Consider the following 27,862-nt stretch of genomic DNA (forward strand, 5'->3'; position numbering starts at 1 on the left):
TAAAATTGCTAATTGTTTCCAGTAGTTTTTTAGATGATTTCTTGGGATTTTCTAGGTAGACCATCATGTCATCTGCAAAGAGTGAGAGTTTTGTCTCTTCCTTCCCAATTCTAATTCCTTTAATTTCTTTTTCTTCTCTAATTGCTGCTGCTAACATTTCTAATACAATATTGAATAGTAGTGGTGATAATGGGCACCCTTGTTTCATCCCTGATCTTATTGGGAATGCCTCTAGCCCCTCCCCATTGAGTATAATGCTTGTTGATGGTTTCAGATAGATACTGCTAATTATTTTAAGGAACAGTCCATTTATTCCTACACTCTCTGGTGTTTTTAATAGGAATGGATGCTGTATTTTGTCAAAAGCTTTTCCAGCATCTATTGATATGATCATATGATTTCTGATAGGTTTATTGTTGATATAATTAAGTATACTAACAGTTTTCCTAATATTGAACCAACCCTGCATTCCTGGAATAAATCCTACTTGATCATAATGTATTATTCTAGTGATGACTTGTTTGTAATCGTTTTGCTAAGATTTTATTTAGGATTTTTGCATCTATATTCATCAGGGAGATAGGTCTATAATTTCCTTTCTCTGTTTTAACTCTTCCTGGTTTAGGTAACAGTACCATATTGGTTTCATAGAAAGAGTTAGGCAGAGTTCCATCTTTCCTTATTTTTCCAAAGAGTTTATATAGGATTGGAACCAATTGTTCCTTAAATGTTTGGTAGAATTTACTTGTGAATCCATCAGGACCTGGAGATTTTTTTTTAGGTAGTTCAGTAATGGTTTGTTGAATTTCTTTTTCTGAGATAGGGTTGTTTAGGTATTTAATCTCTTCTTCATTTAACCTGGGCAACTTATATTTTTGTAAATATTCATCCATTTCACTTAGATTATCATATTTATTGGCATAGAGTTGGGCAAAATAATTTCAAACTATTACTTTAATTTCTCATTGGTGGTGTGTTCACCTTTTTCATTTATGATACTAGCTATTTGGTTTTCTTCTTTCTTTTTTTTTAATCAAATTGACCAGAGGTTTATCAATTTCATTGTTTTTTTCATAATACCAACTTTGGGTTTTATTTAATAATTCAAAAGTTTTTTGCTCTCAATTTTATTAATTTCTCCTTTAATTTTGAGCATTTCTAATTTGGTACTTAATTGGGGATTTTTGATTTGTTCTTTCTCTAATTTTTTTAGTTGCATGTTTAGTTCATTGATTTCCTCTTTCTCCAATTTATTCATATAAGCATTTAGAGCTATAATATATCCCCTGAGAGTTGCTTTGAATGAATCCCATAGGCTTTGGTTATGTTGTTTCATTATTATCATTATCTAGGATAAAATGGTTAATTCTTTCTACAATTTGTTTTTTGGTCCACTCATTTTTTAAAATGATGTTATTCAGTTTCCAATTTGTTCTGGGTCTATATCTCCTTGGCCCAGTATTGCATATGACTTTTATTGCATTGTGATCTGAGAAAGATGTATTCACTATTTCTGCCATTCTGCAGTTGATCATTAGGTTTTTATGTCCTAGTACACAGTCAGTTTTTGTATAAGTTCCATGTACTGCAGAGAAAAAAGGTATATTCCTTTCTATCCCCATTCAGTTTCCTCCATATATCTACCATATCTAATTTTTCTAACAATTTATTTACCTCCCTAATTTCTTTCTTGTTTGTTTTATGATTCAATTTATCTAAAACTGATAGTGGGAGGTTGAGGTCTCCCACTAGTAGAGTTTTGCTATGTCTTCCTGTAATTCTTTCAGCTTCTCCTCTAAGAATCTGGATGCTGTCCCACTGGGTGCATATATATTCAATATTGAAATTACTTTATTGCCTATGGTACCTTTTAGGAGGATAAAGTTTCCTTCCTTATCTCTTTTAATGCTATCTATTTTTGCTGCTGCTTTGTCTGAGATAAGGATTGCTACCCCTGCTTTTTTTACTTCATCTGAAGTAAAATATATTTTGCTCCAACCTTTTACCTTTACTCTTTATGTATCTCTCTGCTTCAAATGAGTTTCTTGTAAGCAGCATATTGTAGGATTCTGGTTTTTAATCCACTCTGCTATTTGCTTACATTTTAAGGGAGAGTTCATCCCATTCACATTTAAGGTTATGATTACTAATTCTTTATTGTCCTCCATGCTGTCTTCCCTCTGTTTGTATTTTCCCCCTTTCTCCCCCTTTCTCCATATTCCCCAGTCTTTTGTTTCTGAAAACCATCCCCTTCAGTGTGTTTGCCCTCTTATATCACACCCTCCCCTTTCTTTCCTCTTTCCCTTTTTCCCTTTTCCCTTCCCTTCTTTTTGTTATTTCCCCTTATTTTCCCCACTCCCCTTCCCATTCTCCTTCCTCCCTCCCCTTTTCCCCTTTTAATACTTGAAAGGTTAGATGTTTTATAAGTTAACTGAGTATGTGTAGGTTAACTTTAAGCCAAGTCTGATGAGAAGAAGATTCAGGTGTTTCTCCTCTGCTCCCTTCTTCCCCACCATTACCATAGGTTTTTTGTACCTCTTAGTGTAATGTGATTTACCCCATTCAATCCCCTCCCTCCTCCCGTCTCTTTCCTGCCCCCGTTTTTAGGGCCGTAGTTTTTTTTTTAGATCATTCTATATACGTCATAGAAAATTCTGAGTGTCTGACCCTTCTAGTTCTGTATATTCTATTGAATAGAGTCAAAATTCCTGAGAGTTATTAGAGTCTTTCTCCCAAATGGGGTTAAAGCCAGTTACATCCCATTAGATAGTAGTCTCATGGATAGGTCATGAGTGTGTATCATTTCTGGCAAGGTGTATTCTCTCTGTTAGAGTTACATTTATTGCATTTTTTTTCTTTTACCCCCCCCTTTTTTTATCTTTTCACGTGTCTCTGGATCCTCCTGTTTGATGTCCAAATTTTCTGTTTAGCTCTGGTCTTTTCATCAGAAATTTTTGGAATTCTTCCATTTCATTAAACGTCAATCTTTTTCCCTGGAAGAGTAGGCTCAGCTTTGCAGGAAAGTAGATTCTTGGCTGCATTCCAAGCTCCTATGCTCTTCGAAATATCTCGTTCCAGGCCCTTCGATCCCTTAATGTTGATGCAGCCAGGTCCTGCGTGATCCTTACTGTGGCTCCTTGACATTTAAATTGTTTCTTTCTGGCTGCTTGCAGGATTTTCTCTTTTATCTGATAGTTCTGCAGTTTGGCCACAACATTCCTTGGTGTTTTCATTTTAGGATCTTTTTCTGGTGGAGATCGATGTACTCTTTCAATAACTACTTTGCCCTCCGATTCCATGATATCAGGGCAGTTTTCCGTCACTAGATCCTGTAATATTAAGTCCAAGCTTTTTTTCGCTTCATTGTTTTCAGGAAATCCTACAATTTTCGGGTTTCCCCTCCTTGATCTTTTCTCAAGGTCAGTGGTTTTGTTGATGAGGTATTTTACATTTGCTTCTATTTTTTCTAATTTTTTGATTTTGTTTAACTGACTCTTGCTGTCTCGTGGAGTCATTAGTTTCTGTAGACTCCATTCTTTTTTGGGGGGAGGAGTTTTCTTCATTAACCTTTTGCAACTCCTTTTCCAATTGGTCAATTCTACTTTTGAAAGAGCTTTCCATTTGACCAATTGAGATTTTGAGAGAATTAATTTCTTTTTGCATTTGCTCATTTGAGTATCTGAGAGAATTGTTCTCATTTTGTAATTGTCCAATTGATGATCTGAGAGATTTATTCTCCTTTTGTGTTTGTCCAATTGTACTTTCTAAGGTTTTGTTTTCTTGTTGCAAGGTATTAATTGTCTCTCCCAAATTTTTAAGCTCCTTCCTTATTTCTTCGAGGAAGTCTTTCTGTGCTGGAGACCAGATTGTATTCTCCTCAGAGGTTCCAGGTCTCTCTGAGTTGGGCTCTTTCCATTCCAGGAATTTTTCTATGGATCCACCTTTCCGCTGACCCTTCTTCATTATGCTAAGACCTTGATGGGGGGGGGGGCTGGTTCACCTGGGCTTGGCATCACTAAAGACTTTACTGAATGCAGTTTCTCTTGCTGGCCAGTAGGAGGTTCTAGTTGCCCTCTCTGGAGTGTCTGTGACCTGGGTTGAGAGGCCTTCTCCCTTTGCCTGAAGGGAGGAGTTGGAACTATTGAATTCTTTTGCCTTCAATCAATGGTGGGCTTTACCCTGGCCTGAGGTCATTCCTCAGGTGGGCTGGTTCTTGGGCTCACACACCTGGGCCTGAGGCAGAAGTAGTTTGCAATTGTTTGTTTTGGAGGAGGCCTCAGTGCAATGGAGGCTGGACTCAGAGTTTCTCAGACAGAAGGAGCCCAGCGATGTTGTCTGCAGCTCTCCTGCACCAGACCTCTCCCCGCAGCCCCCTCTCCAAGCTCCAGGGGGACAGCAACAACACCAGCACCTCTGCTTCCCTGCGGACCCAAGCCCCTTTCGTCCCCACTGCTGATCCAGCAGGTCCCACTCTCCAGCCCTCAGACTCCCGGTTCCAATTCAGCCGTTACTCTGGCTGATCCGGGTCTGATACTCACTCTCCCAAATTCTACCAAAGCTGCACCAGGAGACAAATCCTGAGGTAGATGCTCTTTCTCCTGGCTTTTCTCTCTGGGTTCCATGAGTTGGACTTCCTCTAAGAGGTTTGTTTCATGTGATAGATCAGGAAGAGATCAGGAGACTCTAGAACTGTGCCTGTCTTCTCTCCACCATCTTGGCCAGAAGTCTATTCTCCTTTAATTTTTAAAGAATATGACATTTTCTATTTAGGTTCTATATAAGTTTAATTCTTTGCTTATATAATACTATTTCATAATTTGTAACTATATATACAAGAAAAAATTGACATTGGAAATGTAAGCCTCATTTTCAAGAATAAGGTTAAAAGTTCTTAAAAGCATCCCAGTTTAGTAAAGTAGATTTTTAATAAAAGTTTTGTAAATGTTGTTTCACCCAAAATATGTTAATATTTCTCACTTCCACTTCTATTTCAAAAGTTTAAAAAATAGATTAGGAAAGATACAATCAAATTAGTCAGTTATTCCTATGAAATCCCCCATCCCATTATGGGAGAAAAGACAAGTTTTAAACTAATGCTTGTCTAGAGGCTTTCAGAGGAATTAAGAAATGTGCCAAAATTCATAGACATTAGTGATAAATATATTCCAGAATGCTTTCAAAATGTATAAAGCAAATACAGGAACAATTAAATATAACATTTTCAAGCATAGTGACTGTAGTTTTATTTTTGTGTTTCTCATTTAATGAATGATTTAATTAATTAAATATATTGGTTATTTGTCCTTTGTGCATAAGGAGCTTATCTAGAATGGTACCATTTGGAGCTCTTCATCACTTGGCTACATTATTAGTGATTAAGATTAGCCAATTGTTAAGGTGGGAGGAAGTTGGCTATAAACTCACTTAATCCCAATAGTTGTGGAAATTACAACAGGACAAAAGACTTTAGGAGATGGGAGACTTCATCATATAATTACAGAAAGAACAAAGAGAAGATGCAGACAAGTTGCAAAGAAGATGCAGACAAGATTCAGTGAAGATGCAAAAGTAATTTAAAAGTAAATAAAGTGAGGATGTAGGAGGAATCCAGTACTTTGTTTTGAACTGATTCTTGTTCATATCTCTTAAAGAATAGAGTTCATCATCCAACCTTTCTGGAGAGAAATTTGTAACTACGCCCAAAGGGCAGCAAAAATGAGCATACCCTTTGATCCAGCAATACCACTACTGGGTCTATACCCTGAAGAGATGATGAAAAATGGTAAAAACATTACTTGTACAGAAATACTCATAGCAGCCCTGTTTGTGGTGGCAAAGAATTGGAAATCAAGTAAATGTCCTTCAGTTGGGGAATGACTTAGCAAACTGTGGTATATGTCATAGAACACTATTGTTCTATTAGCAACCAAGAGGGATGGGAATTCAGAGAAGCCTGGAGGGATTTGCATGAACTGATGCTGAGTGAGATGAGCAGAACCAGAAAAACACCATACACCCTATCACCAACATGGATGTGATGTTCGACCTTGATGGACTCGTTCGTTCCATCAGTGCAAAAACTAGGGACAATTTTGGGCTGTCTTCAATGGAAAATACCATCTGAATCCAGATAAAGAGCAGTGGAGTTTGAACAAATTTCAAGGACTATTCCCTTTAATTTAGGGAAAAAAACTAGATATCTTATTGTCTGATCTTGTTATCTCTGACACTTTTTGTTTCTTCCTTAAGGATGTGATTTCTCTCTCATCATACTCAATTTATATCAGTGTACAACATGGAAACAAAATAAAGACTGAGAGATTGCTTTCAATGGGGGGAGGGAAGTAAGATTGGGAGAAAAATTGTAAAACTCAAAACTCAAATAAAATCTTTTAAAAAAAGAATAGAGTTCAGATAGTTTGGATGACAGGCAATTAATTCTGTAATTTGCTTCAGTATCTTAGAAGCAGAGGAAGATAGAGTGTATTATGATAGTTGCAAGATCACTATTTTTATTGAATTCTAAAGTAAAAAACATAACATTGATCTATATGACATTTCCATTTCCTTTTAATTATTTTCATAAATTTTTGAATTCATGAAATTGGAGTTTAGCTAATAACGATTTCATTCCTCTTCTTGCCTTCCTTCTTATGTATACCCTCTAGCATCCTTTATGTTCTTGAAACCTCTCTCAAAAGGATGTTTTCATTAAAGATGATGAAATATTCTTCACTCTAGCATAACCAGATTTGGATACCTGGTGATACAGGATGAATATTTCAATTCCGTTAAACAGATGTTTGTTCTTATGCACAGGGCGCAGAAATAAGTCCGGCACTGTGTTTTCTTTTTGTATAAATACTTAAGAGTAGTCTTGCTCTAAAATTTCCACTCACAGATCTGAGCTTTCAGTAGTCTGAGAAGTTTTTTCAGAGGGAATCCCCCACACACATTCCAATGCATTCTGCATTTATTAACTTATAGTGTTAAAGAGTTAATTGACTTGTCCAGGGGTCACACTGTCAGCATGTAAGACATAGAACTTCTTGACTCCAAGATCCAATTAACTGTACCATGCTGTCTTTTAAGGTAGATTATTAAGTATTATTATTATCCTCTATTTTAAAATAAGATGTAATTAGTGTTGGTAATGTGTCAGAAATTCTAGGTCTCTCTTGATACCAAACATTGTCTCTAATTCTGTGACTTTCCCTTGCTTTAGAAATATCATAAGCACTATTCCTGTTTATTGCCCAGCATCAGAGAATAGTGCAAGATATGAAAATATTTGGGTTGTGTGCAATGAAAAAACACAGGAAGGGTGTGAGGATTGGGGGGAGTAAAATTGGGGAGATTTGGGGTAAGAAAGAAATTCTATGTCATTCCCTGAGCTGCTCACAATATGATAGAACTGGAGGATGTCAGCTTTGCAATTAATAAAGTTCTTGGTAATATGTGTAACTTCAGGATGGGAGGGAGTTTGTAAGTAGTTATTTGTACATAATTTTAACAAGTTGGGTTTCACAAAGTGGCAGGTATATGGACAATATACTAAGACATCCTCTAACTTTGTAATCTACTAAATAGGAAAATTCTCTTGTATTACCTTAGTTCAATATTTATCCATAGGTACATCTACAAAGAGATTCCATTGAAAAGTTAGAAGCTTTTGGTATTTAGGAAAATAAGAGTCATGAAAAGGGAATAGATCTTCTCTAAAGTTGGACATGAAACTTTAAAGGAAGTTCATTACTGTCTGACTAGTGGGATTGTACAATTTCATTTTTGTAAATAAGTAATGGACCTCATAGTATTTGCATTCCAAAGCCAGATGTGAAGCATAGAAAATTAATTAGAGAGGGAAAGAACACTAATTAAGCTGTTTTAGGAAAATGTAAAATGTATATTCTTTGAATTGCCAAGTAGAAATATATAAGGGAATCCAGGAACCTTCTATTTTGTGTTATTTTCCTGACAATGTCATTTTAGGTTGATTGAATGATTCAAGTTCTTTTGAATACAACTTTCAACTAAGCATACTATATGGGGCTGGTAAACCAAGTGTTTACAAATTTGAATATGGTTTTGAACCAAAAATGTATTTCATTTTTCTATTCACCTGAATTTTTTAAAAATGTAAAATTATAAGTTGTTAAAGATAAACAGCAAATTAGACTCTGGTTCAGTGATAATCCATCAAGAAGCTTTGTTTTGGAAACACAAAAAGTATTTCACTGACAGAATTTTTTTTCTGAATTCAAAGTGTAAATCTTGTTTTGAATAGATATTTTACAGAATCTACAGAATCTTATACTGCCTCTTTAAGAAAACAACTTAGTGATTAAATCATATTACAATAAATATTTTGAAGAAAAAAGCACACCACTAACCCCTACCATAGAATCCAAGTAATTTATTTTAATATTAAATTCAACAAAATTCCAGATTAAAAAAAAATTTGGATTATTCATTAGAATGCAATTAAGGGAGATAATAGGGCTGTTGTGAGATAATATTTGTAAAGTACTTTGTAAATCTAAAGTTCTATATAAATACTGGTTATTATTAATAATAATACATAGATCATGGAACACTATTGTTCTATTAGAAACCAGGAGGGACGGGATTTCAGGGAAACCTGGAGGGATTTGCATGAACTGATGCTGAGTGAGATGAGCAGAACCAGTAAAACACTGTACACCCTAACAGCTCCATGGGACTGATGTTCAACCTTGAAGGACTTGCTCATTCCATCAGTGCAACAATAGGGAACAATTCTGGGCTGTATGCAAAGGAGAGTACCATCTGTATCCAGATAAGGAGCTGTGGAGTTTGAACAAAGTGCAAGGACTATTCCCTTTAATTTAGAAAAAAAACAGATAGCTTATTGTCTGATCTTGTTACCTCTTAGACTTCTCTTCTCTTTAAGGATATGATTTCTCTCATCACACCCAATTTGGAACAAGGTACAACATGGAAACAAAGTAAAGACTGATAGAGTGCTTTCTGTGGGGGGGAGGGGGAGGGAAGCAAGATTGGGGGAAAATGTAAAACTCAAATAATATCTTTAATAAAAATAAATTTAAATTAAAAAAAATAATAATAATACATAGAAGGGGCAGCTAGGGGGAGCAGTGGATAGAGCACCAGCCCTGGAGTCAGAAGTACCTGAGTTCAAATCCAGCCTCAGACAAGCCACTTAACCCCATTGCCTTGCAAAAAACATAATAATAATAATAATAATAATAATATTAATAATAATAATAATAATAATAAATAGTAGATGACACACCTTGCTTGTATGTTCAGAAACCCCAAAAGAATTTCCATGCAAATGAAAAATAGGGAATGGTAGAAATTAAATAAGGTTATAGAAAGAACCAGAAAGGTCATCTCTGAAAGAAAAGAAAATGTCACTGGAAACCTACAATGATTGGGAGGTTATAATCCTTCATTCTCTATTTCAAATTCCTCAAATTTCCTTTGCTTCAGACACACACCATTATCATTTACAGGGAATCTCCTGCTTCTCAGCCCTATTCTTATTCCACACATAAGCTTTCCCAATCCTCTCTCCCTCATTCCCTTCCCCTGATTCATTTCACTAAACTTGGAAGCCAATGTCTCATAACCCAAGTTCCCTTTCTAACTGATAGGAAGAATGGAGAAAAGAAAGTTGCAGCTCACACTTTAAAAAGTGTGTGCAAGGCACCTTGCAAATGCTTTTCCTCATTGAAATATGGTTGTATAGGTTCTACAGTGCATTTAGAATCTTCGAAACTTCAACACCATTTGGGTAAAAATAGCTTCTGGGGGCTGGTCTTTTCTCATTTGCATCCTCTCCTTTCATTTACTGACACTGATCTTGATCTTTCTTTGTGCCTCAGTTGTCCTCACCTAAGAAACAGGGATTAAAAATGCATATTCTCTGCTCCTATGTGGTTGATGTGAGGATTAATAATAATAATACTAACAGCAACAGTAGTAATAACAATAACAAAGTGCTTTTCACCTATTATCTCCTTTGATCCTTATCATTCTGGAAGAAGATCATTACATCAGGGAGGTGATGCCATAATATGCAAGTGTATTTATTATCTTGAAGTAAGTTTTAAGTAATTTTTGCAGTTAGCAGGCTCACTTTTTTCTCCAGAGTTATCTGGATCCAGAGACCATATATGAATCAGGATAACTAGAGAGAACTCTAGGACTGGAGAAAAGTGTGTCAGAATTCTGCCTCTTACCACTACTTATTCTCTGGGTGATCTCAGGCAAATCCTTGCCCCGTTCTGGCCCGAGTTTTCTTATCTGTAATAAAATGAGGAAGTTAGACTAATCTTTTCAGGTCTAAGATTATGATCCTTTGAATCCTTTCAGCATTTCTACCTTCATTCATTAATGGTGGCAATCTTAGACATTGAAGTTCTAAAATAAAATACAGGTTGGTATTTCATGATTTTCATATGACTTGTCTTTCCAGGTTTATTGCAGATTTTCCCCTTTCATTCACTCTATATCACAGCCCACCTGATTGCTATTCCCTAGATTTGGTACTCCATCTCCCACCTCCAAATAGCTTGGGTTGACAGTGGATAGAGCACTGGCCTTGAAGGCAAGAGGATGAGAGTCTGAATTCAGTCTCAGACACATGCCACTCACTACCTCTGTGTCCTTGAGTAAGTCACTTAACCCTGATTTCCTCACATCCAGAGCCATCTCCAGTCATTCTGATTCAGATCTCACCACTGGACCCAGATGGTTCTGGAGGAGAAAGTGAGGCTGGTGACTTAGCACAACCTCCCTCACTCAAACACTCATGTGTTTTTCATGGCATTATCATCTTGATGTCATGGTCTTCTTCAAGAATGGAGGGAAAACATCATCCACACATTTGGCCAAGGTGCTCCTCTTTATGCTGTAATGCACTCCCTTCCTAACTCCCATCTTTTAGAATTCCTTTCATCTTTTGTGACTCAAGCACAGGTGGTACAGGGGACAGAGCTGCTAAACCTAGAGTCAGGAAGCCTGGAGTTCAGGTCTAGTCACAGAAACTTAGTAGCTATGTAATTCTGAACAAGTCATGTAACTGCTTTCTTCTTTTGATTCTTAAAACAAGCCTTCAAGGTAAGTTCTCTTTTTGACAGAAAACTCAATCTGAGAGATTAGATTGAAATGTTATTCTTAAACCATATAAAATTCTATATAAATGGCTACTGTTTTAGTAATTATTGTTTATAACATTGTTACTATGTGAATGAATATACATCCTAAATTTCAAAACAATTAACATGCTTGGAAATTTTTGGAACACAGTCTATTCAGAAGTAGAAATTGGTCTTCATTTACTACAGGTTTTCATATAGAGAGTTCAGAATTCCCCAGATGTTTTGAACTTGGAAGTGAAAGGGTGGGGGTGTTGATGAAGAATGTAAATGTTTTCCAAATAATCCCCAGGTCACAATTAATACTTAAGTACTATCAATACTTTAAGTATTGACAAGAAGAAATCTATCACCAAATGAAGTGATGAACCCTTCCATTACTCAGGGCAGGCAGTCTCACCATCTCATCAAAATGAAACCCTATGCCTCAGAAGTGGCCAGAGGGAATGTGGGGATTTATACAATCTAGATAAAGTTTCCTTCAGCTTATTCAAGAGCTACTGAGTTGCTCTTCCCATATAACAGTAACAGTGAAAGACTACTATCCAAACAAGGCTTAAAGTCTGAAATGTGCCCATATCTGTTTTTAAAGGCAAATTAGCAAGGAGGCAGGTCTGCATTGCTTGCACGAGATCTTTGAGGAAAGAAAAAAATCATGTTATACTTCTAGAATGCCTAAGTACTCTGACCAGATAAGATGTCTTTCTAATGCATTCTAATCCTTATGCATTTGTAGTCTCATATCCCTTACCTGGAATCCTGGAATGTCCCTCTGTCTTGAGTCTTGCCTTTTGTAATCCTCTCCATCCTTCATAGGCTAAGTCAGATTTCATCTTCTTTAAGAAGGCTTGTGTAACTTTTCTTCCTCAGCCAGAAGTCATCCTTTTCTGCTCTCTTACATGGATTGTATGATCCTTGAAGGCAGGAACTATTTTTTTGTCTCTTTATTGCCACATCACAGTGGCTAGCATATAGTAGATTCTTATAAATGTTTATTGATTGGTTAAGTGATCATAACCCTTGGATTATATCTCTCCTAGAGTTTTAGAGTCACTTATTTAAGTGTTTTGACTAAATAGTCTCTATGTCCTTCCATGTATTGAACATGTTTTTTAATTATTAAAAGTAAAGATTGAATATAGATTGTACATTTGAACAAGTGATTAGGAGATTAATGAAGTATCTTTTTACATCCATTTCCAAGGAATTTTTCCATTCAGGTGATGACTTATTTGCCTGAAGCTGTGAATATGGTTAGACCATCAATGAGTTCCAAAAGGTATTGATTATGGGCTATAGAACCCATCTTATTGGACCATAGGGATGCAAGGGACCTCAGAGATCATATAGTTTATGCTACTTACAGCTTCATCCAAATGAGAACATCAAGGATCAGAGAAGAAATCTATTTTGTCTAAGGTCACATAGGAAATAAGTAGCCAAGTTGAAATTCAAACCTCCTAACTCTATCTATTTATCCATTTTACCTTTATCCTTCTTCATTCAATTTTTTCTCAACTGTTTCTTTTCTTCCTCTTTTACTATTACTCCCTTTCTATTGCCAGTACCTATCTTATACAACTTTTCTGCTCTTCCTATGTTCTTTATTGTTGTTGTTCTTTGCTTAGAAATTTCTTCTTCCAGAAAGAATAGGGAAATTTCATGAATGCAAATCAAGTTGGCATAGTACTAATGAAACTGAATTCCACTTGAAATTTACTTGAAGATTACATTTTGCTACCCAAAGATTTCACTAAAGGAAAACCTAGGAAACAGATGCCTATGAAGGGAGGAAAAGTGGCAGACATTATAAATGTAAAACGTTTTTAAGTTTGGCACACTGATTTTGTCAACAAGAAAAGACAGACTTTCGGAAGGCATGGTTTCAATTGAAGTGACTTGATTTATTGTATATTTTAAGAATACATCTGGCTGTTTTACTTGCTTTATTTATTCCTAATTAGAAGTAGTAATTGCAAAGCACATTGCAAATGCATAGCTTTGTGAAGAACTTTGTTTTTCAGTTCTTCAAATTTAAGACATCTACAGAAACAAGTTTATTGGGTGCATGTATTTCTGAAAAGCTCTCCTTAATGCAATATACAATCTAAGTTTTAAGATCTCCTCTAAGATCCTTCCAGCTCTAAATCTAGATTCTATGACTCTGGTTCATATATATATGTATATGTATATGTATATGTATATGTATATGTATATGTATATGTATATGTATATGTATATATATACATATTTTTTTCTTTCTTCTATGTTTTATTTCAAATGCAACTTCATTGGGCAATAATTAGGACTGGGTTTTAAGCAAATAAAATTTGACATATTTATTCTTTGGTGTCTCAATATGTAAACAGAAGTCATTATACAGTAATGCTCAGACATCCTGAGGTCAGAATTCTAGTAGTTTCAACCATCTAAAACATAGTCTTAAGAATGTGAGAAGGAAGAATAAAGGGAAGGGAAAGAAAGGGAAGAAGGGAATGGAGGGGAAAATAAGGGAAGGAAAAGGAAAGAAAGGGAAGGAAAAAGAAAGAAAGAGAAGAGAAGATGTGAAAGGAGATAAGGGAAGGAAGGGAAGAAGGGAAAGGAAAAGAAGGGAAGGGAAGAAGATGAAGAGAAGGGGAAGGGATAGAATTGGGGGAGGGGAAAAGGGAAAGGAGAAAGGGAAGAAAGCTAACTCTGTAAAGATCAGGGAAAATAGTTGTCATAAATCCATGTGCTTTACTTTTTAGAAAAGTATCACTCTCTCTCACACACACACAAACACTCTCCCCCAAGGTATTTTCTCAGCTAGTTCTGTTTAACATAGCCAGTTTAGCTGAAGTGTAGATGAATGAAGGGGAGTCAGACTGAAAAGACAGCCTGGAGCCAGGTTATTAAGGATTTTAAATGTTAATAAAAAGATTAAATTTTATTCAAAAGCCAGTTGAGAACCATAGCAGCTTTTTGAACAAAGGGAGTAATAATATAGTCAGGTATCAAATCAGATTTTAGTTAGTAAGATGATTTTAGAAATGAGAACAAAGTCTTTGGTGAATATCTAGCCTATCCCCTTCATTTTTTGTAAATATATTTTAAAAAGATTATAAATCTTAATTTGTTTTGTAACATAAATATCTTCGTAACAGTTTTCTTTGTACCAATGTAAAGATTCTTCCTATAAACTTCCCTCCATTTGTTTCAAGTTCATGTGAAGGCCAGTATCACATAACTTTATGTTATCTCCTATTTATAACTTATATTACAATTTCCATTCATAATTTGAAAGATCATAATTTGTACTTTCGAAAAATAGAGCTATGGATATTATTGCATTGTGAAATGTTTACTTTAAGGTTGTAAACTTGGACTACATGATTTTCATGTCTTTAAAATATGTCACCTCAAGTGATCTTATTTCTTAAAGCACCATCTTCAAGTTAAATCCACAAGTATCTTTGACATCTTTGACAAAAAAATAAAAGGCATGAATAGTGTTTAAAGCATTTTATTGTCTGCTAATGTCATTCAATTTTAGTTACAGAATTTACTAAGGAGAAGAGTTATTGTAAGCACAAATCATTATATTCTCATGATTGTTCTGGAAAGTAACTGCAAATATCTAAATTCTCCTTTTTTTCTGATTTCTTGCTCTCCATTTAGTCCTGAAATACATGCAAACAGAATAATTAAAATTGTGTTGTTGGCATTTCTACTAAAATCCAAAGCAAGAAGCATAGCTTCGTCTACTTTGGAAATGGAAATTTCATTTGAATAGAATCTAAGTAAAACTCAGATTTGATTGTCACTATCACTAGCATTAAATACTGAAGACTCAGACTAACAAGGACTAGTTTAAGGAAGCTATAGCCCCTTGCCTCAGTCGGCTTTAAATCTAAGAGAAAAAGCAGGTGAATGATTTCCAAAACAAGTAAACAAATGAATGATTAAGTGAATTTTGAAAAGTCACTGTTGATATAGTATTGGAAGACAGGTCAGGATCATTGCATTGAAGTGGTGAGTTGACTAGAGGCATATATTAATTTGTAAAGATTTTCAAGAGGAAACTAATTTGAGTTGAATTCTTGGAAGGCATAATAGAATAATCCTAGAATTTCTTACCTAAAGTAATTTAAAGACCATCTAATGAACTAAATCAAAACCTTCAGAATGTGAGAAGGAACCATCATTCCTTGAGGTCTCAAAACCCAAGATAATCTTTAAAATGCCCCATACTTTGTCTCAGAGAATCATGGAATTGTACAGTTCATATAAACAGATCATCTAGTCCATTCCCATTATGATAGATGAGAAAACTTAAGACCTATGTTACTTGTCCATAGTCATATAGGGACAGAACCAAAACTAAAACTTGGATCTTCTGACTATGAAACTGATAATCATTCCATTGTACTAATAGATCTTTTGAATATCTTATTATAATTCAAATTCATTTTTCCAGTTCATTTTTTAAGTGGAAACAGAAAATTCCTGAAGGACAAGGACATATATTTATATATTCTTACTCCTCTACCCTCCAAATTCCTGGCAAAATGTCTTATAAATAGTTGTCAATAAATAAATATTTATTTACTCATTGAATGGATTATCATTAAGATTAATGGAATTTGTAAGTACATATTACTGATGGCTGTCAAAGTAATATTATAAGAGGATTTGAGAGGAGTCTCATGATTTTTAAATATCCTTCATAGGACCTGGGATTAATTTAATGCAATATTTATAAAAAAATGACCACTTACCACTTCTTCCCTCTTGGTCTTGTCAGTGGCTGGCCAAGCTTCCATAGGCAGATCTGGCAGCATGGGGGACATTGGCTGCATGGGGAACATTGGATGCAGAGGTGGCTGTGGTGGCAAGGGAAGCACTGCATGGACTGGGGCCTGGGGCTGCATGGGGTGCATGGGCTGGATGGGCTGGATGGGCTGGATGGGCTGGATGGGTTGGATGGGCTGGATGGGCTGGTGAGGCTGGTGAGGCTGGTGAGGCTGTTGTGGATGCTGAGCTGGCTGGGGCTGGTATGGTTGTTGGGCAGGCTGTGGGAGGTTGGGTTGATGGTGTTGTGTTGGTGCCATGGGGTGCTGTCCTGGTACTGGCATCACTGGTTGCTGGGGTTGCACTGGCTGCTGGGCGGCCATGATGGGGATTTGGTGTTGAGGCGGTAAGGAATGACTTGGGCTGTGCTGCTGAGACAGCACTGGGATGATTTGGTGGTGCAGCCATCCACCCATGGGCTCATAACCATAGGAGGGATACTAGTGAGAAATAGAAAGTCAGTTTATCATTGGCTTCATTTCCTTTCCTTCTAACTCCTAAGCCTCCTTAATGGAGAAATGATAATATCATATTTGTAATGATAGGGATATTTTAATAAAAATGATATCTCTAATCATGATAATTTGTTACAATGTAGCATTAAATGTTTTGTTTGGTGGTAGCTTTTTCCCAATAAGAATGCTTTGTAAAGTAGATTTTTTTCCTTTGGCTTACTATGGGAATTTAAATGTACTTATTTAAAAAAAAATTTAAGGGGTAAAAAAATTAAAAATACACACCTGCTGCCGCATCATGCTTTGATACCATTTCAAAGGGGTAAGCACCTTAGGAGGAAAAATACTAATTAATAGTATTCAATTTCATTAATTTTATTTATTAAATAAATTTCATATATTTAACAGTCCTTTCAATATTTATAGTAATTAAAGCAGCTCCATGAATATAATTTTATATAATATGTTCTCTTACTTTAACTTACTTTGTCTAATATAATTAAGAAAAATAAGGGGGCAGCTAGATGGCACATTTGGATCTGACCTCAGGCACTTAATAATTGCCTATCTGTGTACCTTGGGCAAGTCACTCAACCCCATTGCCTTAAATTAAAAAGAATAATAAAAACAAATACTTCAGAATTTAAAAAAAAAGAAAAATAAGAGGCAATATTCTTGGTCCTGGCTTCCTTATATCACAACCTATTCTGGTTCTTCCTTTTGGAAAAGAAATGCCTTTACCAGTAGTCTTATCTATACTATCAGCAACCTGTAACTACAAATTAAATAATGTCAATTATTTTTTCTGAAAATATGGTTGTCTTTTATTAAAGGGTCAGTGGGTTAAAGACATACCACATTTCAAAATAAATCAGCCAACCCAATCCTCAGAAGTAAGATAATGAGGGGAAAAAAAAGAAAAAAGAATCAAATAAGATAGACAAAGGAGGCAGAATTTTCATATTCATGCCTGAAATTCCATGTCTCTAATCCACTTTCTCTTTCCTGAGAGATGAGAAGCATGAGTCACTATGATCCATTGCTATATTTATCAGACTTCTGTCACCTTCATATCCTGAGCCATTGGCCATTGCCTTTTACTTCCCTTTTAAACAAAATTTGTTTAACCTAAGGGTAATGGGATCAAAGATCAGGAGCCAGAAGGGACCTCAAAAGCCATCTAATTCAAGCTCCTCATTTTCACAGGTGAGGAAACTGAGACACAAGGAAGTTGTGCTAAAGTCTTATCAGTAGTGTCAGAAGTGAAGTTTGAACACAAATCAGAGCAGACTTAGAAGACAGTGTCCTTTTTGCTTTATATACTTGTTTTTGATCAATGTAGCACCTTCTATTGAAATGCAATCAAATATTCAGTCACAGAATTTTAAGGAATCACTGAAATCACCTAGATTAAAATCCCTGGAGTGAGGAAACTGAGACCAAGAGAAGTTTTTACTTGCCCAGAGTGAAAAAGCTAGCAGATTTGGAACTAAAGAACCCAAAACTACCTCCCAAAGTGCCGTATTAGGAAGAATGTCTTGTCATGGAAGCAATATGCCAATTAGATTGGAGAAGACAAAGATTAGAGACAGAGAAACCAATTGAAGTTACCAAGGTATGTGGACTGGAATTTGGATGTTGACAGGGAAGGCAAAGGAAAGATAGCTGGGAGTCATATTTAAATACTAAAATCTGTACAATTATCCCTCTGACTTCACTGCTAAGTATAAGACAAGGAGGAAAATTAACAAAAAAGGAAAGTTACCTCATAGCTGAAGTTAATATAACCAGGATGTCCAGGATGAGGGGGCAACTTTTCAAAGGAAAGAGTAAAGAGATTCAGTTAGTGTAGAATTATACACTCTAATACTGTAGAAACTCAAAGATAGAAGGAAACTTGGATGTCATCATGAATACTTCTGAATATAAATAACTCAAATTGAGTTTATCATTGATATATTAATATATTAAATTTTTGGTACTATCATGTATAGGCATATAAACAAGTTCCTCTGTCACTAAATGTACCTAAAAACAAGCTTTCTGATTAGTCCAATAGTAAATTTAAGGGTGGAAAATTTCCCAGATCAAAAATTGCTTTATCCCCAGAATGACAGCTGAGCAACATAGAACTAGGATATTCTATTCTGAAAATTAGTCCTTTACCTGTCTTTTCAGGCAGAGATTTTCTATCTCAACCATCACTTTACTTCACTGACATGAAAAATACAAAATCAGAGATGAAGACAAGCATATTTTCTTTAGGTTTTTGCAAGGGAAATGGGGTTAAGTGACTTGCCCAAGGCCACAGAGCTAGGTAATTATTAAGTGGCTGAGGCTGAATTTGAACTCAGGTACTCTTGACTCCAGGGCTGGTGCTCTACCCACTGTGCCACCTAGTTGCCCCTGATGAGCATATTTTTAAAGGAAATTTGGGAAGTTCAAATTTGCTTCATCATGGAATATTTTACTAAGATAGGTTTTATGGTTATTCAGGGAATTATTCACTTGTTATTCAAGATTTAAAATATATCTATAAAACTCCAATCTACCAGTGGTCCTTGATTTCCATCAGTCATGAATTTTTATTGCTAAATAATGAAAAATATTTCCCAGATTCTTATTTCAAGGCTTTTGAGATAGCATTGATATTTGTCCTTCATCCTCAAAGAAGACCCTGACATCAGGAAGGTGATGCCATGACAAGCACTTGAATTGGATTTGAGTGAAGGGGTGTTGGGCTAAGTCACCAGCCTTGCTTTCTCCTCCAGAGCCATCTGGATCCATTGGCCAGATATGAAATGAGTGGAGATGGCCCTGGTTGGCAGGTAATCAAGGTTATGTAACTTACCCAAGTTCAAGTGTCTGAGGCTGGATTTGAACCCCCATCATCCTCCTCCTCTTTCTGACTCCAAAGTCAGTGTTCTATCCACTTCACCACCCAGCTGCTCCACTGAGCATTGATTTGCAAAGAAACTATAATACTCACTGGAATAGCAAATGCTGCACCCAAGAGACAGGCCAGAAGTATCCAAGTCCTCATTTTTCTCAAGGTTACCTGTAATATAGGATCATACATCAGGATTTAATCTTTGCTTATTTATAAGTGTTTTTTTAATTGTACACAATTAGTATTGAAATTTCAGTTAACACAGGGATGCCACCAAGGCATCCCTAGACTTTTTAATATGATTGCATACAATATTCAACCTTGAGTTGTTCATAAAATCCCTATTGGAATCCTTATTGGATTAGATTTAGGGTATACTCTGATCATTGGTTTCTGAGAATAACTCTCTGAGTTGTAGCATAAAAACTTTAAATTTTTAAAAGCATACCCTGTGTGAATTTGAATATTTCGTTATATAGGTAAAATGGCATTCTCTTGTCACATTGGAGCCTAGAATATACTGGCTAAAACATAATTTATGACCAGTGTTGACAAGAGATTTTCTTATTGAATATTTAGAGCCTCAGGAGCTTTAGTTATTACTCTATTTTTATAACAACTTTAAGTAAACTAAAAATATTATTATCTGTTATTTTTCTAGGTTGGTTTTCATAAGTTATGACTGATATCACAAATAAAAGATTAATTTTTTAAGGGGAAAATGAAATAATTTCCTTTATAACAATTACAAACATAGATTTAGAGTTAGAAGGAACCCTAGTCCAACATTTTCATTTTACAGATGAGGAAACATCAGTAATTTAAATGACTTTTCTAAAGTCAGTCAGTGGCAGAGCTAGGATTTGAACCCAGTCTGCAGTCATTAAATTTTTCCTGTGCATCACACTAAGATTAGTCGAAAGAGAGTTGGATGGGAATTAAGCAAGATTTATAGTTGATTCTTCAAATAACCAAGCTAGAATTCTAGATAAACCATCTCCTCTATGAGTTTCCTCGATGTCAATTTCCTTCCCTATGAAGTGAAAGGATTAAACTGGATGATCTAAGTTTTAAATTTAGTGATTCCACAATATGTACTATCTGCCAAAATATTTCATTTATATATTTTTAAGAGGACATCAAATTGATTGCTTTTTGCTCAGAATAAAAACAATTTTCAGAGTCATCACTCTCTTTATTGGTTTGGTTATTGCTGAATTCCATAGCCTCTTCCCAAGGTAACTGATTGGCAAACACAGCTAACTTGTTTTTCAAAAACAATTTAGAGCTCAATTTTTATGCATTTTGTATATATCATCCAAAAATATTTCTCTCACTTTAATGTACAAAAACATAAAAATATACTATAGTTTGAATTTTAAGCTTTAGGCCCAGAAAATAATTGGGCTTTGTGGTAGGGGTGGAGGCCATTTTTTTTATTATTATTGTTGTTCAGTCATTTCAGTTGTGTCTGACTCTTTGTAACCCCATTTGGGTTTTTCTTGGCAAAGATACTATAATTTGCCATTTCTTTCTCCAGGTCATTTTATAAATGAGGAAACTGAGACAAACAGGATTAAGTGACAGGCTCACACAACTAGTAAATGTCTGGGATATAATTTGAACTCAGGAAGAGGAGTCATCCTGACTTCAGGTCCATATTTAGGAATCGTATGAATTAATGCTGAAGAAGATTAAAACATGAATTTCTTAAAAAGTAAGATAAATTATCTAAAAATCTAAGTTCACTTTAGAGATTACACTATGGAAGAAATTGTAGAGTTTTTCAAGTTAACGTTTCAGAAACTTAGAATATGCCTTCCTAAGGGATATGAAATGTAGAATTGATTAAGATCTCAGTTTCATATAGGTTTGGAATCAGAAAAGCCTTGTGGATCACATAGTCTCCAGACCCTCTCTTTTTTCAGATGATCAAACTTTGTCCTTTAGAGGTACAGTGACTTATTCAAGGTCAAACAAATTCCTTCTTATCAGTTTTATGAAATAATTGCAATTAAAATAGTAGAAATAAAGCATACTTACCTGTAACAGTTTTCAGAGACAGTTGCTTTCTGTAAATTCTGAGAACCTTGATGCTGTGATTCTCTTCAAACTCCAAGCTCAATTTATACCATTCTCCTCCAATAGAGCAACCAATCAGGATTCAGAAGAAGAAGCAACAACAACCAAAAAAAAAAGAGTTGAGTTCAGCTAAAAATTCTAACATCATGGATTTTCAGGGTCATTATCAATCAAAAGATTGGAATGTTATGATTAGAACGCATGGGGCCTTTCATTATGGACAAATAATAGGTTTATCACATCAAATGAGTGTCATTTTTAGTGTTTTAGTAAGCAGATTATTTGCATGTACATACTGGTTAATTTGGAATCAGTTTGGAAATTTACTCTTCTTCTACTGTCTGCTTTGGTATTAAATTTCAAGTCAGCATATATGTCTGCTCCTTTTTTCTACACAAAATTTACTTTTAGCCTCCTTTATAAGATAATGTATGCTTCATACTGGAATCCATAGCAAATTTTGATCAAGTCACATAAAATTAATACTATTCTAGAAAATCAAAAATTTGGTTATCAAAGGGAGTAGGGACTCTAGTTCATCTAGAATAAATAGTTGTAATTGATTCATATGTATTATTTTTATATAATTTATTAATATTTTATAATTAACTAAAATAAAACAAGCTTTCAAGCCATATGGGCAACTAGATGGCCTGTGTCAGTTGCTTGGTATTAGAAAGATCTGAGTTCAATCTAGCCTCAGATGCTTACTAGTTGTCTGACCCTGGGCAAGTCACTTAACTCAGTTTGCCTCAGTTTCCTCATCTATAAAATAAACTGGAGAAGGAAATGGTAAACCATTCCAGTATCTTTGCCAAAAAAAAAGAAAAATCCCAAATGAGGTCAAGAATGATTGAACAACAATAACAAAAATCACTAAACATATTAAGTGACTACTATGTGTCACATAGTATGTGAAGGCCTGGGGATATAAAAAAGGGACAAGAGATAGTTCCTATTTTCAAGACTCATACAATCTAACAAGGGAAACAACATAGACACAATTATGAGCAATCAAATTATATAGTAGATAAATTGGAGTTTTGTTTTTAAAGTAGCAGAAAATATGGATAGTGAATAGAAAGGAGAGGATGAGAAGAATGGAGATGGAGAGATTAGGTCTTGCATTTTAAGATCTAGAGATTTGTCTTAAAGCTTCTTAGTAATAGGGACCAAAATAACATTCAAAGGGATGGAGAAGCATTGTCATAGACAGGCAAGAAAGATTCTTTTGCAAGAGGTAGCATAGATTTAGAGCTTGAAGAGAACTTCAAGGCTTTCAATCCTAAACCCCTCATTTTATAGATGAGGAACTGAGGCACAGAGAAGTTAAATGATTTGTCTCTACTTATACTGATAGTAAGTGTTTGAGGAAGTATTTGAACCTTTTCCCTAATCCAAGTCCAGTGTTCAAATCATTAAACCACAATTCCTTAAAAATGAGGTATTAGTGACTGAGAGAATTCCAAAAGGGAAGTTAGAGAATGTGGTAAGTCAATTATTCTTAATTTATAAGGATTAGACTTGAGGCATGGGATATAGTGTAATGTGTGTGGTGCTTAGGAGAAGGGACTAGCCATGGAGCTTTTTGTTTTATTTTTATATTGAATACATCATGTTTTGAAATATATTGAATCCTTTAGATATATATGTATGCTTGAACAGACTTAACAAAGCCAAAGAGGGGATCCTTATAAACTCATGAACCAAAGGCACCTATGAACTTCAGGACACTGACTATGGGGGCATCTGAAGATTTGAACTCATTTCTTCCTAATTTTAATCCACTGCATCACTTTTTATACCTAACTGCCTCTTAGTTTAGTCACTTTGGTGCTTTGGTTCAGCATGAGTAGAGTAGAAAAGATAAGACTGAATTAGATAAAGACTGTGTATATTAAAAGAGTAAGGATTCAGACATATTAGATGGGATTTGTATGTCCTTGCCTTTTTGTTGATCCTTGGTTTTTGAAAATCAATGATAGATGATGTCTTGACTTGCACATGAATTGGATTTATGTGAACAGAATTATGCAAGGTCATCAGCCTTTTTCTCTTTTTCTCTATGTCAGAGTGGCAATGCAAAAGTCAAGACAGCTAGTGATAGATCAGGATGCATTGGATGACCTTGGCATCTTTGATGTTTGACCATGCTCTGAACATACTACCTTCATTGGCTGTCTTCATGGCCATTAGAGCGAATTGTTCTTATTTACTCATTCTGTCAAGGGAAGTTTTCACATGCTTAGAGTAGATATTCATCTAACTTACCTTTGTGTCTGATACCTGTCAGTTACCAACCACCTGGTTTAGCCCATCTACCAAGTCAGTATTACTAGGCTGTGGCTATTATACATGCTACAATTTGGAGCCACAGGTGAGAGTTGGGTGAATCAAGAAGACACCAAAAGTGAATAAGCAGTCCTCAAAAGGGATGGACATACCCTCACATCAGAGGTACTAGTCCTTCTGAGCACTAAATACACTTCTTGTCTTAATTGTCTGTTAGGCCATAAACTCCAGGAGGGCTGAGACTGTGTCTTATCTAATTATTGAATTTCCCTTGTACCCAGCACAATATTCTGCACACAGTAAGCTTTTAGTAAATACAGGTTTGTTAAATATTGCTGAATGGATAAATACAGATCCTGCCAACTGTCTTTTTTTATCCTTATATTGGCATAAATGCAACTTATCATCATCAACCCCATCTGCATTGTGGTATGCCTGAAGACACAATGATTGTGCATTTCACAATAGAGAAGAGTTCCCTCATTTGACAGGGGGGAGAGAAGTGGAAAAATAAGGTATTAAGTTTGCTATTACTGTTCATTCCTGTAGGGAGGTATTGAATTAAATTGCCTGTGAAGTTTATTTTAGCTCTAGATTTATGATTTTGTGTTCCTAAAATTATTAAGTAGAAGTCATTTCTAATAAAAGCATGGATACTATAATAAGACAATAAGGAGTTATATACTTTGTATATTCTATACAAATTTTATACTAAAAATAAACTGTACTAAGTTTATGACAATGTATACTTGTCTACAAAAAATTTTCATTCTACAATAGCTAGCTACAAGTATTATTAAACTATGGAAAATTAAAAAGATTACTATCTTTGTAATAGATACAACAATATAAGACAATCTTCTATAATTAGTCAATCGGTTGTTAGATTTGTAGTGGAGGGTATAAGGAATAATATTAAGAATATTAAGAAAAACTGTTGAACTCAAAAAGGTCTATTTTACCCTAGAGAAAAAAAAAGGAGAGGAAAAGGATGGGAGAAAGGGGACAATGGGAGGGGAAGGAGAGTATAGGTGATAGGAGAGAGGGAAGATCGTGGGAGAAGGTAGTCAGAAACAACACACTTTTGAGGAGGGACAGGGTGAAAGAAGAGAGAATAGAATAAATGGTGGTAGGGATGGGCAGCAATAGGATGGAGGGAAGGAAATACAACTAGCAATGACAGCTGTGGGAAAAAAATATTGAAGCAACTTCTCCAATAGACTTATGATTAAGAATGTGACCCATCCTATCTGAACACAGACAAAAGTGTGTTTTTTCCTCTCACTTTATTTTTCTTGAGTTTTCTCTATCTTTGGGGGGGGGAATTGTTTTCTTTTACAAAACTATTGTAGTAATATGAAAATAAATAATTAAATATTAAAAAATGTTAAGTCATATTGAAAATTTTTTTAAAAGTCCAATGTAAAATTAAACTAAATTCTTGTCTCTAGGCATACAATTCAGCAGTTTACTCCCAGTAGCTTTGCTCGAGTAACCCCTAATTCATACCCTTTCAAAAACACTAATAAATTGTGAATGGATACAGAGAGCATGCTTTCTCCATCAAATGTGACAGATTTCTACTGCTGAGGGCAGTGATATGAGAGAGGGAACCCTGTAGGATTGTGTAATTCACCTCAGTCCTTTCAAAGTCTGTTTTTGAAAATAAAGGGGGCACCTATGTACTCAGCAAGAGTTTTTTACAGAATGTTTTACATTCTATGTCATTGTCATCTCAGCAACTGGATAGGAAGTTGAGCCCTTTAAATATATTAAGCCCTGATAGTTTTCCAGGTTTTGATGAGCAATCTATAGGATGACTTTTACTCTGCAGCTTCCTGAATGACAGGGACTTAGTTGCTAATTATTTCTCTGCTTGAAATATGGTGCAATGTAGCTGTAATTTAATGCCAAAAAGACTAATTACAAAATCTTTAAAAGTCAATTGAATCATTATTTTTGACCTTAAGTAGTTTTGACCAAATTGACTTGATTTTCATAAAATGTTAAATGTTTAATTTTTTTTTCTGAAATACAGTGCATTAAAAAGGGTAGATTGACTTCAAAGTCAGAAAAACCTGCATTAAGGTTCCCCCCCACCCCAATGCATACTGTGTTACTCCGGCAAGTCATATGATTTTTCTCTATTCTAAGTAACTCTCTTAAACTATACGATATAGAGTAGTATAAGTAAGTCAGTAAGTACTTAGAGTAGTGTAACTACTCTTCTAGAGCAATGCAACTGTAAGTTATAATGCAGAACAGCATTTAAAATGAAGTCTCCATGCTCAGTTCATTCCCTATTCTGTTTTTAAAATGATTTCAAATCATTTGACTTCAAAAACATAATCAACTGATTTTAACATTTGTTAATTTATTAAAATAAAGCCAGTTATTTTCTTCATATCTTATCTTTTCTTTCAGTTGCTTACAAATATAAATGCTATATTTTATAGGGTATTTAGCAGTTTCATTAGTGTGTATTTCATATGAAACTAAATATTCACTCAATGACCAAAGTTATCAAAGCTTTCTTTGAAGTATCAGGTATTGTGGTTCTGGACATGTTGTTGGCATATTTGTTCTTTCATCCCAGGATCCAAGGGTTCACTTAATTGCCTAAGCTAACATGAAGGAAAAACAATCCTGTTTTTTCATCTGCAAGAGAAAGTAATATTTCTCCTTACCACACAGAGAGATTGATAAATTGATTATTAATAATATCTTTGTGATAAAACTGCTAGATTTACCTGTAAATTTAATCATATTTCATGAAATAAGCAATTTCTTCAAGGATCTATGATTTTATTGTTGAGACAACTTCCTTTACAGATACATATTATAGCTCCTGTCTCTTCTTGAATGGAATGGTTATTTTTTTCTGTGGTAAACAAATAAATAAATAAATAAATAAATTAATAATAATAATAATAATAATATATTTACATTTTAGTAGTAAATATATTATTTAATATTGTTATCATATTTCACTTTCTGACAAACCTGGCAATGAAAATATTCTAATTTAGGATGCAGGTAAGTGTTATAGGACATAAAGTGCTGGCCCTTGAGTTCAGAAGGCAGGACTTCAAATCTAGCCTCATACATTTTATTGGCTGTTTAACCCTGGGCATGTCATTTAACTTTTGTCTTCCCTGATTTCTTCAGCTATAAAATGGAATAATAACAGAACCTAACCCTCAGGGTTGTTGTGAGGACCAAGTGAAATAATAATTATAAAGGACTTAGCACAATGCCTAGCACCTAACAGGAAATCTATACATGTTAACTATTGTCATTATTGCTATTGTTGCTTTATTATTATACACATAAGTTAATAGTCTGTCATGAATGCTGTGCTTGAAATCTTTCCAACCGTCTCTCATAGGGCAGAGATTGTATTTCCCTAACATCACCTTTAAGAATCTGGAGTTTATGGGATAATAGTATAATAGAAAACTATTGTTCCAAAAGAAATGATTAAGGGGATGATTCCAGAGAGCCCTGAGAAGACTTAGATGACTTGATTGAGAGTGAAGTGAGTAGAATCAGGAGAACAATATATACAAAATAACCACTTGATAAAAGCCATCAATTCTGAAAGACTAGACCAACCGTGTTTCCATAGGACTATGAAATAGACTATACAACTTCTGACAGAGAGATAATAGACTCAAACTACAAATGAAGACATATATTTTTTGATATGATAAATACAGGAATTAATTTTCCTTAAATATATAAATTTGTTATAAGACTTTAGTTTTTCTTTTTCATTGTGGTAGAGGAGAGGTAAGAGGAGAGGGAGAGAAAATTTATTTTTGTTCTTTATTTAAATATTAAAAAAGAAGAAGAATCCAGGACACTCTCTATACAATGATAAGACCGTTTGAATAGGATAGTAGTACTAAAGATATATGTAATGATAATAATAACATCCATAAATAAAAATATAACTATGTATGTATGTAAATACTTATTGTGTATATATAATAATTGGACATTTCTGTTGTCCACTGTATGATTTAATGAATCTCTCTAGGAAATATATTTTTAATCCAGGATTTCTTTGTGTGTTCAGTGTCATGATCTCTGAAACAGTCTTGATAAAGTCTATGAGTTTTTTTCCAGAATAATGTTTTTAAATA

General features: G+C 34.8%; 2 protein-coding genes across 4 annotated transcripts in view; one reads left to right on the plus strand and one right to left on the minus strand.

Moving 5' to 3' along the window:
* The window catches only part of ARHGAP6 (Rho GTPase activating protein 6), a 348,047-nt gene that overhangs the window by 131,267 nt on the left and 188,918 nt on the right, over positions 1-27,862 (plus strand). The gene's annotated exons all lie outside the window — the stretch shown is intronic.
* AMELX (amelogenin X-linked) lies at positions 14,681-21,519 on the minus strand. Its single transcript, XM_074192462.1, has 6 exons — positions 21,384-21,519; positions 19,440-19,508; positions 18,216-18,263; positions 16,736-16,780; positions 15,923-16,435; positions 14,681-14,824 (listed from the first exon to the last, which is right to left on the minus strand). Exons 2-6 carry the CDS (start codon positions 19,491-19,493, stop codon positions 14,819-14,821), a joined length of 666 nt encoding a protein of 221 aa, XP_074048563.1. The 5' UTR covers positions 19,494-19,508; positions 21,384-21,519; the 3' UTR covers positions 14,681-14,818.

The sequence above is a fragment of the Macrotis lagotis genome, chromosome 6 (genome assembly GCF_037893015.1).
Source record: "Macrotis lagotis isolate mMagLag1 chromosome 6, bilby.v1.9.chrom.fasta, whole genome shotgun sequence".
NCBI lineage: Eukaryota > Metazoa > Chordata > Mammalia > Peramelemorphia > Peramelidae > Macrotis > Macrotis lagotis.